This window comes from Castor canadensis, chromosome 1 (genome assembly GCF_047511655.1).
Source record: "Castor canadensis chromosome 1, mCasCan1.hap1v2, whole genome shotgun sequence".
Lineage (NCBI taxonomy): Eukaryota > Metazoa > Chordata > Mammalia > Rodentia > Castoridae > Castor > Castor canadensis.
In genome coordinates, this window is record NC_133386.1 from 162,923,340 (window position 1) to 162,939,366 (window position 16,027).

Consider the following 16,027-nt stretch of genomic DNA (forward strand, 5'->3'; position numbering starts at 1 on the left):
CCAAGTGCCATAAGTACCACAGAGATTTTAAACTGACCTTGAACATATGAACTGTCCTTGGGATCCCACTCATGTTTCCAATGATTTTGTCTCTCATTTGTCCTTTTAAGTATATCTAAAAGTATTGAAAAACTTCGTAATAAAGAATTTATGATTTTTCTATTACCTTTCTTTATTTAATTTAACTTAACTGATTTATTTTAAATCACTGCTTTTGTAGGAGGGCAGAACCTGTTCAATGATGCACAAAGAGAAGCCCTCACGAGATGACACTGCAGAGTCGGAGTCTGTTCCACAGGTATTTTCTTTGATAGTTTATTTACTTTGATTATGTCATAACACATTTTTTAGATCAATTGGATTCAAAGCATTTTTCCCTTGCTCTAGCTTTAGCAGGATGTTGTAGAGGCTAATGCAAGACAGTTCCTTCAACTGAGGTGCCTGGATTTGCATGGCAGCTGAGCCTGCCACTAAAGAGTTTGGTTTGAATAGACCAATGATAAAGGGGCCCTCCTCCTTCTTCTACCCATCCAGTCAAGAAAAGAAAAAGCATGCATATTCCCAAGAGAAAAAATAATTTAAAGAAGATCTAATAAAATTAGGAAGTGGAAGGAGTTACACACCCCCAAAAGAACAGAACAAACACAAATGAAGAACCTAATTTGAGTTCTCATATGTATTGCTAGATATTTGACCAAAAATATTGCATCATAGCAATTTTAAGGTTAATAGGTTTAGATTAATCAGTATTGAATGGTTTGGTCAAAGTATTTTCCAAATAGTCTTTGAGGAACTTTTCCATTTTCACATAAAATATTTCTGTATTTTTCGGAAGTAGAATTATTAAGTTTTATTTGTTCCATTTGTATCTGTGTAGTTTTCTAAATATATTTAAGACATGAATTTTCATTACAGTTCAATTTTGATTATACATTTTATATTTTTATCTTTAAAGTGTTTGGTTTTTCTAATGTCCTATTTTGCATTGCTTGACAGAAATTGCAAATGCCTCCTTGTCCTGAATGTGAGGTGAAAAAAGCCCCAGAGAAACAATTAACTAGCTTCGAAGGGATTCCAGCTAGAGAAGAAAAAATACTGTAAATACCAAGAAACTATGTCAAAAATATCCATTTGCTATTGTCTTCATACTCTTTTTAGACTACAGGCTTGATGGAAATACTAAGTTTCTAAAGCATGCAACTTTTTCACAATTTTATGTAACTTTATAAACCAGTCTACAATTTTTCCAGAAGATTCCAAGTATGATCCATAAGCAATAACCTACTTAAAATGAGTTCCTGCAGTCATAAATATCTCATTTTGCCATCACTAAATTTCCAAGTTTAAATCAGTCTGTTTTAAACTAAAATGCAATGTAATGCTTAATTCTTCTTGTTCATTTGGTAAGTAGAACTTCTATGGTCTGGCATTAGCATGCTGGATGATATTTAAATGTTGTGGGACATCAGTATTCTTAGAATCCAAATTGCAACCATATCATAAAGATTTTGATCTATACTGGACAATTGGCATCATTTTCTTCAAGACTGGAATTTTGACTATCTGAAAACATTCTTTATTTGGTGATAATTATCATGATTCTCACCTTCAACTAGTAACAGTTACTTTGTCTAAATAATGCCAAGTAAATTCTGTCATTGATTTAATTAGGTAACCAAATTAATTAAATGTGTTTGTCATGATGAATATAAAACGTCAGGATGAATGTCAAAATTTGTGACATAATTGATTTTTTAAAATTCTATAAGTACTCTTTCTATACATCTACTAAAACTATTCCAAATGAGGAATCCTGTCTGAAATGTTCGGCATGATTATTTTATGATTTTTGGATAGTAGAACATAGGGTGAGAGGAAGGTGAAAAATACAAACAGGTAAAAATGGTAATATATTGCAATATGGGTATTTGATAAATGTGAAATGGCTGTATAGAAACAATGAATTCAGATTTATCCTTTTTAAAAGCCAGCATATTATTTAAATAATTCAATGGAGTTTTAATCCTCAAAGCTAGGTTTCTATATAGGAATACCATTGATCAAACACTACACCCATGGATTATCTGAGCAAGTCTCAAAATCAAGAGAGATTGGGATTTGAATAAAAATTTGAGTAACAGAATCAAAAGAGTGTCAAATTTATAATCTCAAAATAATGTATTGGCAGACATAGTGAGGGTGCCTGTAGCAAATATATTCAAGTCTACAGTTTAAATACATTTTGCACATTCAGAAAGCATCTCTCAAGACAAACTACATTTGCACCAATGTATCCTAGGAAACAGTTAATAAAATACATTAAATACATAAAATACAATATGTAATCAATAGATGAACATAATTTCTGGGATAGAATAGTATATACTTATTCATGATGGCTTACTCAAAGATATTTACAGCTTTGAAGAACTAGAAAATATTATCAGCAGTAAAAATAATATCATGGTATATTTTATGTAGCAGTTCTAATGCAAAGTATATCGGTACCCTTTATTAGTATTTCTCATATAATATATTACTTGAGAAAAAAAGGCTAGTTTTATAGAGGAGCCACAGTTTTCAGATGAAGTTACCAAGATAAAACAAATGATCCAAGTCTGAAGTTCCTGCTGATTTGCTTCCACTTTCATTTAATTCTACAAAATGAAATATCTCTAGTTTCCTAAGGAGTTTCTTGTAATTTTTCCACTGTATCAAGGTACCTTATCATCTCCACAGATTTTTAAAAAGGAAGCTGATAATATAGTTTTAATTTAGATTTGCTTTCTCCCCACTCACTCAAGGCTCTAATTTCTCTTCTGGTCCCTATACATCCTATGGGAAGTTAATCACATATCATCTTAAAACAGCATGTTTTGAGACATCTGAAAGTGATATGAAAGATCATGTTGAAAAAAAGGATAAATTGGTTTGAACAGATTGATTTTGTAACTTTTTATTTCATCTCTGTTTTTAAAACTTATTCTAGTATGTGATAATATGATCTTTTTTTTCTTAATTCTTGGCATGATCAAGTGGGCTTTGAATCAGTATAATGTATTTTCCCCTTGAAACATATGTAGACTTCTGGCATCTTTCAGAGATGACTGTAGTATATTAACACAACCAGGTAGCAAGTGATCTCTATCTACATTTTAAAGAAGTATTATAGAAGTTCCTTTTAATAGTTAAGTAGGGGATTCTTTTTCAGTATGATTTGGAGTTATACTTTAATGACTGCATTTTATGTCTCTCAAAGCTTCCATTGCTTTAAAACAGGACCAGAGAAGTTTAAAATGGTATACTAATATGCGTTGCTTTTGTCTATAAGAATGAAATCATGTTTTTCTTTTTTGTTTTATTGTTGTTCTGGGGGTACATTGTGACATTTACAAAAGTTCTTGCAATGCATTATAATTGAATTCATCCCCTACATCATTCTTGTTATCCCCTCTCCCCTCTTTCCTTCAGTAGTTTCAACATATCTCATTTTTTTCATTTTCATGCATGAGTACATAATATTTCCACTACATTTACTCTTCTACACCCTTTCCTTATATTTTCCCTCTTCCCACTGGTGCCATCCCCCAGACATTTATTATTTTTCTTGACTACTAGTTTTATAAATAGATCTTGTTTTGAGGAATTAATGTTCGGTCCCTAGCTAGCCTCACCTGGAAAATAACATTCACTGAAATGTTGATAGTAGTTGTTATTATTCTATTACATAACTGAAATGATAAACAATGAAAAACAACTTACATTTTGTAGAGTATGGATTGATTCCTACTAAGAAACCCACTATACAATGATACAGCTTGTTTTAATATAAGTAGTATCAGAAATAGGAGAAATTTTATGTATCTTCTTATTTTAAATGTTAATCACTTTTTAAAATACTAATCTTACACTACTTATTAATTTCTAAATTAGACATCTGTTTTTGTCATTGTATTTTCTTTTACATGCATTAACAATGTAAATTAAATTAGTGCCTAAAATGTATATGACCTAAATGAACACTGACTGTATCTTTCCAACACCCACAAGTTCAGAAGAAAAGTGAGTAACTAAAATTATTCATATGAATGTGACTTTCTGCATTATTTCAAATATCTGAATACTGAAAACATTCAGTGGCTAACTCTTTTTTTGTCACCTTAAGCAGGTGTTTAGAATCATAATTCTATTTCAGTCACAATTCTGTTTCATAAAATAAAATCAATTACAAGTCTAAGACCTTTATATTTGGAGGCTATATTTACTGTTTTCAACAGACAGTGTTGATAGCTGGACTGAAACAAAACTTGTGAACTTTGCTATAATGAAATATTTTATTTTTATAGCTCAGGTACTGTAATTAATACTAACTGCAGCAAAGACTGAAATAATTAATAACATCATAGACTGGGTGAGCTAGCCAGCTCTAGAGAGTAATGGAAAGGTATTCTTGTTTACTTAGGGGACATTTTCTTCCTTGTGTACAGTTTTAAATTTCCCCAAGCAAAGTGTCCATCTGGATTATGTTATATAATATTAATGGTCAAGTGATGACAAATAAAAGGTACTGAAAGATGGCCTAATTTTGTTCAATCAAAGCTTGTTACCAAGACTACAATATACTTTACCGGCACATGTTTCATGAAAAAACAAATATCAGCATTAAAAATTAGCTTTGCTTTGTGTATTTCAGAACCTAAGAACATTTTTGAAATATCTCTCAGGAAATTTCATAAATCTCTTTGACAATATTCTAGAAATTGTTTTTTATTCAGAGTGTCTTTTAACTAGCATTTCATGACAGCAGAAACTTTGATCCTTTTATATTTAATTTTTACAATGGACAAATAATCTATATTTATTTATGGCATATAATGTGAGAATTTGCTAAAAATATATATTGTGGAATGATTTTATCAAGCTAATTAACATATTCGTGATCTCACATATTAATCTCAAGTGTTTTGCCTCACAGAAGTCACTCAAAAGTTTGTTGAGTGAATTAATTCAGAATTTCAAGTATCATGAGAACAAGCAAAGGAAATAGCAAGGGAGCATACTGTGCTATGGAAATAGAACCAAAAGCCAATCTTTTAGAAAGAGAATATAAATATGTTTTGGTCATGTTTTAGGGTTGGTTTTGTTCATAGACAATCTTTCCTGTGCTTTATTCTCTGAAATATTTATTGTGTATGGAGTTATCTCTATGGTTACAGGAAGAATAGGCATGGGACTCTTGGCTGAATTTGGAAATGAAGCTCTATGTAATAGACATATGTTAATATGCAACTTAATGGCAGGAACATTTTCTGAAAAATGTGTCCTAAGACAATCTCATAGATCACTCTGTTAGATGCCGCAGAGTGCACATGCAAAAACCTACATTGTATAGCCTACTACATAGATGCTCATATTTTCAGATATAGCCTACTGCTTCTAGCTTCCAAACCTGTGCAACATGTTACTGTACTGAACATACTATTACTATACTTACAACGACAAGTTAGTGTTCAGTAACAAACAGTGGTGTCTATATGTGCGTCTAGAAATGTCTAAACAGAAAATGGTTACAGTAAAAATACTGGGTAACAGGAATTTTCAACTCCATTATAATCTTGTGGGACTACCATTAAATAAATGCTCTATAATTGACCAAAAGATCACTACATAACATATGACCAGACAGTATAAAGATTTTGAGTCTTTAATTTGTAGTTCTCACATGCACACGTGGATATTCACAGATCACTTAATATTTTTAGTCTTAATATCCTAATATTTTGGTCACAACTAATTGTACTGAAATCACAAATTTTTCCCTTCATCTTGTGAGGAACTAGTCCTTTAATGGAAATAACTCATATGCTATTGAGTACACTTAAGGAATGAACACTTAGAGAATGGAACTCTGGATTACACAATTCCCTCATCTTCCCATACAGCATTGTTTATCTCATAACATTTAATTATTGGGGTTACACCATCTGCATATACCTTTTTTTGGAAGCAGGGTCTTGATATGTAGCCCAGTCTGGTTTCAAACTCTCTATCCTTCTGCTTCAGCCTCCTGAGTACCAGGAATACAAGTGTTTGCTGCATACATATTTTTGTGTACTTTTTATGCAGAAAGAGAATTTAAGTCTAGCATGACTAGAAAATGATGAAATTAGTTGACCTCTATTATTTCTTGATCTCCTTTGCTCCTTTTTGTTAGCTGGTCATTCAGTCCTTCAATGAATATAGAAATTTTGAATTGTCCTTGCCATTCTGATTGCTAAGAATCCAATTATAGGGAAAATTTTAAATCTTGAATACTATATATTACCACATATATATATATATATTATAATATATATAATGGTATATATTTAATATATACCATTTACCACAGTAGGTAGTTTATAACTGTATTACTTCCATATTCCTAGGAATCAGTTTTTGGGGGGATGGGAATGGGCTTTAAACTCAGGGCTTCCTGCTTGCAAAGAAGTTACTCTATCTCTTGGGCTGTGCTTCCAGTTCATTTTGCTCAAGTTATTTTGGAGATGGGTCTCACAAACTGTTTGTCTGTGCTGACTTTGAAACCACAATCCTCCAAGTCTCAGCATCCCAAGTACTTGGGATTATGAGCATGATATAATAGCTTCCAAAGTAGGACTCTATCTTAAAGACATTACAGTTATTATTTAACATATGAGAAAATAAAATTAGAAAAACATTTAAATAAAATTTCCCAAGATCATACTAGTAAGAGGAAGAGATAGGACATGGACCTGAAAAGGAGTCACTGGGATCCATATGCTTAATTGCTTCAATCCACAATCTCCCCTGAGGATGGATTCAGGACTACCACAGAGAAACATTAGGGTTCTTCTTACAGTAAATCACCAATTAAAGGGAGTTTATGAATGCATCTTAGCTGTATGAAAGCTAAGATTGATGAAAGGACAATATTTTGCATGTATATCCAAAACTTCAAGAAATAAGATTTTATAGTGTTTTCAGATAGTAACAATATCTAGAAGTGAGCACTTGAGCTCAAATAACCACAGAGTTGTAAATTAGCACTGGGCAAAAGTTGAAAGCATCAAATCAAAATGTTATGATTGCATTCTCTTCACTGCAAGCTATAATTCTGAGTTTTGAGAGCATAGATGACTCTGAAATGTAGGGTTCCTCCACAGAAATGTATTTCTCAGCCTTAAAACTCTCTCTCTCTCTCTCTCTCTCTCTCTCTCTCTCATTTATGTGTATATATGTATTTAATTAAAATGATTGAATATAAAGTTATAAGATTATCTTGGATTAGTTATAGCATATGCATCACAAGTCAGGCAAATGTGGCCTTTAGGTTTCACTTTCTCCCCTAGTGTTTCCTCACTGTAAAGTCCTTTAAATTCTTTGAAAGCACCATTTCTCTTTATGCCATTTAGAGACTGTAGATTCTGAGAAATAAAATATAATGTAGCAAAATTGTTCCCAGAAAATCAAGCATTATTTGAAATGTCAGGAAGAAACAATTTGTGCTTGATTAACTGCTTAATGAGCCAATTTCCATAGATAACATTTCTCTTACAAAGACGAGAACAAGAGAAGGCAGCTTGTCCTTCTGACTAGGACTTATATTTAACACAATTTCCATGGTAGAGACCCCATTTGGAAAATGTTCAGAGGTAGATGTTTAGAAGATGGGTCCATCTTAAGTTCAGAGGATGCAGCAGATTTGAGAAGAATGCTTGTCAATTTAGCATATTTATGATAACAGGGGGACCATTTCCACCTGCAACATTCAGTTTGTTCTCTTTGTACTACTCTGTTGGTTTTTATTATTTGTTTATTTGGTTGGTTGGTGCTATGGACCAACCCAGGTTCTTCTGCATTCTTGGCAAGTATTCTACCACAGCTATATTCTCAGCCCTGATAATTCTTCATTCTTGACCTCAAAACAAGATTGTTCAGGCTAAAAACCTGGAAATGCTTCCCTTAATGCCTCTTCTGGGGATAATGTTTTAAATATGTAAATTGTAGTGTTTATGTGTTACAGAGTTCATACTTTTAAACAGTCATGCTTCCCACATAAACAAAATGTGCTGTTGACACTTTGCCTATGAAAACCACTAAGAATGACTTAGCCCAGATGATTCCAACCCAGTGAAAGAGAAACAGTACTTACGGGGGTGATGTGTAGCTTGAAGGACACATAATGATGAGAACATTTTAAATCCATTGCTTTAATCCCTGAGACAGATTTAGTGAAGTATATGTAGATTTTATGAATTTCATTTACCAGATCAGTTTCTACCCACTTGTTAAATCAAAGTATCACATAATACTTTGATGACTATTAGCCCAGTTAATATTTACAAGGTTACAAACATGTTCTCTGTATCAGCAGAAGTGGGGATCCTAAGGGTGTGATCAAAAAAGTAAATGTGGTCATGGTGAATTCTAGTATCCTTGAAAAAGAATATACTCTTTCACATTTTATTCCCTTGGGCATACACTGAGCAACCAATTTGTGTGTTTCCACCTAATAGGAGTAAGGGGTAAGTGTGTGGCTATGTTGTGGGAAGAATGAACCATTCTCATTCTTGTATGATGAAAACATTGGTTTTGTGAATGAGAAACCTCCAGTCTATCATTCCCCTTTTATTATCACTTCATTTAGGAAGTAGGTAAATTTCTAATACATCTCTGCATAGCCATACATGACTTTATGCATTTGTTTGGGGATATCGCTTTATCAAAATACACATATGCCAGTTGGATACATTTTTCATGCCCAATTTCTAGTTCTGCTTCCATGTGTCAGATTGTTTTAACAGAGGAATTATAATATGTAGATTACTATGTTCATACAGTTAAGAAAACACCCAATTTAGTGGCAATGAACATGTGATACTAAGTCTAGGTGGGCAAATGGATACACCTAATTTTCATCCGAAATTAGAAATTGATACCTATAACTATCTCCCTTTTGAAGGACAAAGGCTTAGTTTATGCACCTCTTCATATCCCTGCTCATTCATTTACAATAATTTCTAGACTAGAGAGTTAGATTTGTAGCTCTTTCCTGGATGCCCTATAGCAGGGGACTTCTTTTAGCCTGGTTCTGTCAAATGAAACCTCAGAGGAATTTTATAAATCATCAAAATCATAATTAAAAGATTTTTGTTTGGGGAAAATGTGGTAAGTAATTATAATAGATAATATCTTCTGTGACTCTACTGGAACAAAGGTGTTCTGGTAGGAGAATAAAAACACAATCATAAAGATCCATGAAAAGGAAGTATTTAACTTATCTCAAAAGGTAATAAGAGAATGTTCTTATGATAGTAATCTGCACAGACATTTCCAGACATGGATTACTGTGAAAGAAAGACTCTTTTGATAAACCGTGTGTATTTATGAAGAAATGCTTTGACAAGATTTTGGCTTTCTTTTTATAAAAGATAAAGGATATGTTGTTATCTTGTCTGTTATGTTTTATTTGAAATTTGTCATAAATCCAAGCAAATGTATGTCTAATACTTGTGAAATAAAATGATAATTACTCCATTTTGCAGTAGCCAAGGTTAATTAGATTTCACTGAAGATTTAGTGTACTTTGTGTATTTTCATTTTCCCATATAATATGAAGATAGATGTTTCTGATTGATTCACATGTTCTGTGAACGCCCACTTCACCAAGAAACCTGGTGGATAATTATTATTCTTTTATATATTATACAATTACTAGATACTACTCTTCCCTAAAATATCCATGATCAATCTAAGTACATTGATTATCTTCTTTGAAATTTGGTGGTGTACTTTACATGGGCCAATGCTTAAAGTAGGCATTGTAGTAGTAAAAGACTTTTTAAAGAAATTCTGAAAAGACTTCTTGAACTGGGTCTCAACATGGTATCCTCAAATATACTACTTCCCAGACCTATTTTCTAAAAGTTACTTCATTAAATGTATTTATCTAAACTGAGTATGTGCACAACTCAGCTGCAGTAAAAGTGTTAACGTCATCATCAGCAAACACTTAGGGGACGACTCCTTTTATTAAAATATGCATTTGGCTTTTTAAAACTGTGTCCTCTGGTCCTTTTTCTGTTGCTATACCTGAATACCACAGATTGTGTAATTTATAAGGAAAAACCAAGTTTACTCAGCTCAGAGTTCTGGAGGTATGGGCATCCCATTTTAAGAGTTCACTTTTGGTAAGGACTGGCACAAGCAAGCTTGCTAAATTGGATCTCTCTTCCTCTTCTTATTAATCCACTAATACAATCATGAGCACCCACATTCATGGCCTCATTTGATTCTAGTTCCTCCCAAAGGAACCATTAATATATTGCTAATATATTACTTAGGAGATTCATTTTCAAAATAAGTTTTGAAGAGAAGTAACACCCAGACCATACCACTCTGGGACCTCAGTTAGCCAACCTCTGTGTCTGTAAGTGCTTTCAACAATGGATTGGAATTAACAAAATCTTATACTTCAAGATACTAAAAGCTACTTCATTTAAATATTAAATAACTTTACATAAGTAATGGACAAAGTAAATATTTAATAAATCTAAGCTATTTCTTTTAAAGTTATAAATTACTGCATACGTATATTCAAAAATGTCCAATAAGAAAATGCTAGCTATACAGAATGTGATGACTCACACTTTAATCCCAGATACTTATGGGACAGTAATAGGAAGCATTATGGTTCAAGTACAGCTAGGTCAAAAACTTGTGCATGGTGGTTCAAGCTTATGATTCTACCTATGCGGGAAAGTGTTTACACAAGGGTCACAGTCTGGGTATAGCCCTGCCCAGGCAAAATGTGAGGCTCCATTCTAAAATTAAGTAAGAGCAAAGAAGGCTGTGGGACATGACTCAAGTGGTAGAGCACCTTCACAGCAAGTCTGAAGCCCTGACTTGAAAATCTCAGTACTGCACCCCACAAAAAAGAAACAAAGAAAAGGAAATGCTAACTCCATCTGTTTTAAAAGTAGTGCAACCACTCTGGGAAAAAAATTGGAGGCTTCATAAAAATGTAAACATAGATCTGCCATATGATCCAGCAATCCCACTCCTGGGGATATGCCCAAAGGAATGCTGCACAGGCTACTCCAGAGACACCTGCACACCCATGTTTATTGCAGTGCTATTCACAATAGCCAAGTTATGGAAACAGCCAAGATGCCCCACTATTGATGAATGGATTATGAAATGTGGTATTTATACACAGTGGAATACTACTCACATGATAAGTGGAAAGCACACCTGGGAGTATTAGGGGGATGGCTAGGAAATCCAAAACATGAAAGAATTTGATGTCCCCACTACAGAGGAACTAATACAGAAACCTTAAAGTGACAGAGGTCAATAAGAGAAGGGGATTAGGAACTAGTGAAAAGGTTAGAGATCAAACAACTTGGGATGTAACACATTTGTGCATGGAAGCAATGCTAGGAATCTGTATAGCTATCCTTATCTCAACTAGCAAAAACGCTTGTCTTCCTTATTATTGCTAATGTTTTCTCTTCAACAAAATTAGAGATAAGGGCAGAACAAATTCTGCCTGGAAGCAAGGGGTTGTGGCGGGAGAGGGAGGTGACGGGGGATAGCGGGGAGAAATGACCCAAACAATGTATGAATAAATGAATAAATGAATTAAAAGTAAAATAAAAGTATTTATACAAATATATGTTCAAGAAGGAATTTATTATATATGTGGGATCAGACACATGTTCATTACCTCTCTCTCTCTCTCTCTCTCTCTCTCTCTCTCTCTCTCTCTTCCTCTATAAGGTGGTGGTAAGGTGATCTCTATATTTAGTGAGGAGGGGATATGTTTTGACTTGCTTCCAAAACAACTCTTTAATTTGCAATACCTTTAGAAAAAGAGCAGGCTTATTTAGATGCATCTGTATTGGACACACATAAGATAAATGAAATAAAATCAAAGGATCATACCTTTAAATTCTTGAATAGTAGCATAAAAAGACTCTCCACTTATTCACTGAATATTGTCATGCAACTTTCCTAAAGAAATCATCCAATTTCTGTCTCCTGTTGTGAGTCATAAATACTGACTAAAACTGTGGAACTGTGTATTTTTACAAGAATTTTATAAGAAAGTAGTTGTTTTCCAGATTTTTTTTTTCTAAATTAATCTTAATAAGTAAAATCTGGAAAACATCAAAAATGTATTTATCTAAATTTGTCTTAATAATGATTTCAATAAGATAGAGCATAAATGATAAACTTTGGAACATTTATTTATGAAAATTGTTAGTAGATATAGAAATAAACAAACTTCAGTTTTATTTTTCATATATTAATAATGCAAGGGTATTTCATTGTAATAATTCAATACATGCCATACAATATATTTTAAACAAGATCACACCATCTATTATATTGCAAGTCTCCCTTCACTCTCCCTTTCAAACAGTGCTTGGTGGGTGTCATTATGGTGTATATATATATATATAGCATACTTCCATGGATTCCAGACTGAGTTTTGTATTAATTGTGAAGGACATTTAAGAGATTAATAAACTGTGAATTAAAGCCAATTAGCCAATTTCCTTTTATATCTTATGATAAATACTTTTCTACACATATTCATTACATTGTTAAAAACATTACTTTTTATTTCATTCTTATTTGGGGAAAATGTGTCAACTTTCCTTTTCAGTTTTTCTTCATCCTCACTTCAAAGCCTCAAAGCCTGGTAGATTTCTGTATATCCTCTTCTTTCTTATTCTGCCTTTTGTTAAAGGAAAGTATATGAATAGACTCCTTCCTAATGTGTACTGAAATTGTATTTGAGGGAGTAAATGAGAATGTTTCCTTGGAACTGAAAGCCCATTGAAAACAGAATTCATATAACTTTAAATACAAAGTTTTTACTCTTTGAACTGTATTGGTAGTCCCTAATTGTGCTTCTGTGTCACCTTTGCCACCACAATCCATTCACCACTGTATCCCTTATGATTATTTTAAAAATCTTTTAAATACATGTATATCATAGCATTATAATTTTATCTTTAAATACTATCAACTGACTTTCTACCTCACCATATTTAAAAAAACATAATTCCCATTATGGCTTTAGTGGCTGTGCTGTGCTGGTCCACTGTTCATGTCCTTTTGCTCTTAGCTTCATTCCCCCTGCTCCCTGGCTGGTTCTCCCAGATCCATGTATACCTGCAGCCTTGCCATGCTTTGACTTTATTGAGAAGCTCCTACCTCACAATGTTAGCAATTGTCAATCCCTCGGATGTCAGTCTCTCTAAACACTTTCACAGTGCATTCTTTTCTATTCTCTATTAAATTAGAGGTATTATTCTTGATTATGTTGCCCAAAATGTTATAGCTCTCCCCATCATTCCTTTTCTATTATATCTTGTCTTCTATATATCAAAGATATCACTATATATGGTTATGTGTGTGTGTACCCATTCATCACTTTCTTTGAATATGCAGTCTCCTGGAAACCAGGGGTTTTGTTTGCTTTGTTGCTATAGCTCCAGAATCTGGCTCAAGTGGGTATTTGTTGAATAGTAGCTGACTCATTAAATGCACAACACACTTTCCTGAATACCTTCAATGATTCCTTCCCTATCATATCAGTGACATGAGAAACACTCTGGAAATCAAAAAGAAGTTCTCAGGCCAGGCCAGTGTACCTCTTCTTGGAGGAAAATATGTCCTGCAATTTTGAGTAAGCCACTCAAAAATGGAGAGGACTTGCTTAGGAATTTCCATTTAATGAGGCTAAGGTTGCTGGCAGCTTATCCCTCCCACAAAACTCCCATAAGACTCCAGATAAAACAAACAGTTTGACTCCAGATCTAATATATAAAAAATACCAACAAATACTGTTTTCATAAACAGAATGAAGAAATAATTTGAAAGAACTATATGTAACTTTTAGTACTCTAAAAACGTTTTTGGTAGGAGATAAGTTTTCTATAATATGAATGATCAACACAATTATTTAGGTGATTTACTCAAGGCGCATGAAACCAAAATTTTTTTCTTTTTTTTTTTGGGGGGGGGTAGAGGTACATTGAGCGTTCACACAGTTTCTTGCAATGTATCAAATGTATCTTACTTGAATTCACCCCCTTAACCATTCTGCTTTATCCCCCTTGCCACCATTTCTGGACTAGTGTCAACAACTACCATTTTTGCATTTATGTACATGTGTACACATTTCTTCCACCATATTCACCCTCTTATCTGCTTTCCCCATTACCTCCCCCTTCCCAATGTTGCCAGCACTCCCCCCAGGCAGGACTTGTTTTGCCCTACCATTCTCCAATTTTGTTGAAAAAAGAGAAAAGATAAAATGAAAAACATGACATTTTAACTTATTTGAGATAAAGGTAGCTACACAAGGAGTTTCCTTGTGATATTTCCATGTATATATGTATTATCATCCCAATTGGTTTATCTGCTCTAATTTTCTTTATTATGCTTTTGTCCCTTTTTTATGGTAGTTTCAATCAGTTTAAGATTTCTATGTCATTCTTGTGTAGAGAGGAAATCAACCATATTCAAGTTCTTAATTTCCCTACCCATGTCACTTACCCTTAATGTGACCAGTGTATCATAATAAATTGCTGCATTTCTATTAGCTCTATATATGAGATATGAGAGAGAACAGGTGGCTTTTGTACTTCCAAGTCTGGCTAACTTCAGTTAAGATGATGTTTTCCAGTTCCATCCATTTACCTGTGAATAACAGAATTTCATTCTTCTTTGTGATTGAGTAAAACTCCATTGTATATCAGTACCATATTTTTCCAATCTACTTGTCAATAGTGGGATATCTAGGCTGTTTCCATAGCTTGGTTATTGTGAGTAGTGCTGCAATAAACATGGGTTTTTACTCACCTTTTTCATAAGCTGACTCAATAAAAGGAATACAAGTAGGTAAGGAAGAGGTCAAACTATCCCAAAATTTTAATCAAATTTGTAAGCCAGTGTAGACTTGCTGAGTACTTAATGCAGCTTCTAAATTTAACATTAGCAGTTTTGGCCTTACAAAAACAGATTTCAGTACCATGTTTTAGAATCACAGAGTAGATATTTTTTACTAGACTGCATTCATTTTTTTTTTTGACTAAGATGAATCTATGCAAACTGAGATGTAAACCTCTGAAGTATTTAAGACTATATTAGCAAGACATTACATCACTGTAACAAAACACTTGAAATAAACAAATTAAGTGGAGGTGGAAGAAATTATTTTGCCTCAATGTATCAGAAATACATTTCATAGTGCTTGGGTCTGTTGATTCTGGGCCTGTGGTGAGCCAGAACATCATGGCAGTGTGAGCATGTGTCACACCATGTGTCTGCACCTCATGGCAGACAGGAAACAGACAAAAAAAGGACCAGAAACCAAGTATAACCTTGAAAGACACTCCCTTAATGATCCACTTCCTCCAGTTAAAGCTGACCTCCCAAAGTTTCTAACATTTCCCAACACAGTAACACCAACTGGAGGCAAGCATTCAACATGTGAGCCAGTGGGAAACATTTCATATTCAAGCCATAGCAAGGACATGCTACCCACATAATTACTATAGTTTATAACACAAAGCTATCCTACTGTGCTGTTCTATGAAATCTGTCAAATTACCCAGTTGAAAGGTTTTTTGATATGGTACAATTGCAAGATCTTCACAAATGTTTGTTCTGTTTCCAAAATACTGTAGATTTTTAGGTAATAGTGGAATAAAGTTACTGCTTTTCCCATTCCTATTTTTTTTTTCTTTTGTGGTACTGGGGTTTGAACTCAGAGCTTACACCTTGAGCTACACCATTAGCCCTTTTTTTTGTGATGGTTTTTTTCAAGATAAGGTCTTGCTAACTATTGGCTAGCTTAGAACCATGATCCTCCTGATCTTTGCCACCTGAGGAGCTAGGATAACAGGTGTAAGCCACTGGTGCCCAGCCCTGGTTTGTTTCTTACACAGCAATTTACATGCCATACTATGTCTCCAAGTTGTCAAGG

The 16,027-nt window shown here is 33.6% G+C and overlaps 1 protein-coding gene across 2 annotated transcripts in view; it reads left to right on the plus strand.

Moving 5' to 3' along the window:
• Positions 1–4,583, plus strand: part of Luzp2 (leucine zipper protein 2) — a 469,710-nt gene extending 465,127 nt beyond the window's left edge. For both annotated transcript variants that reach the window (XM_074043008.1, XM_074043011.1), the window contains exons 11-12: positions 221–298; positions 997–4,583. In XM_074043008.1, coding sequence (XP_073899109.1) covers positions 221–298; positions 997–1,101 — 183 coding nt within the window. In that variant the 3' untranslated portion in view covers positions 1,102–4,583. The remainder of the gene's footprint in view (positions 1–220; positions 299–996) is intronic.
• Positions 4,584–16,027: the final 11,444 nt, after the last annotated feature.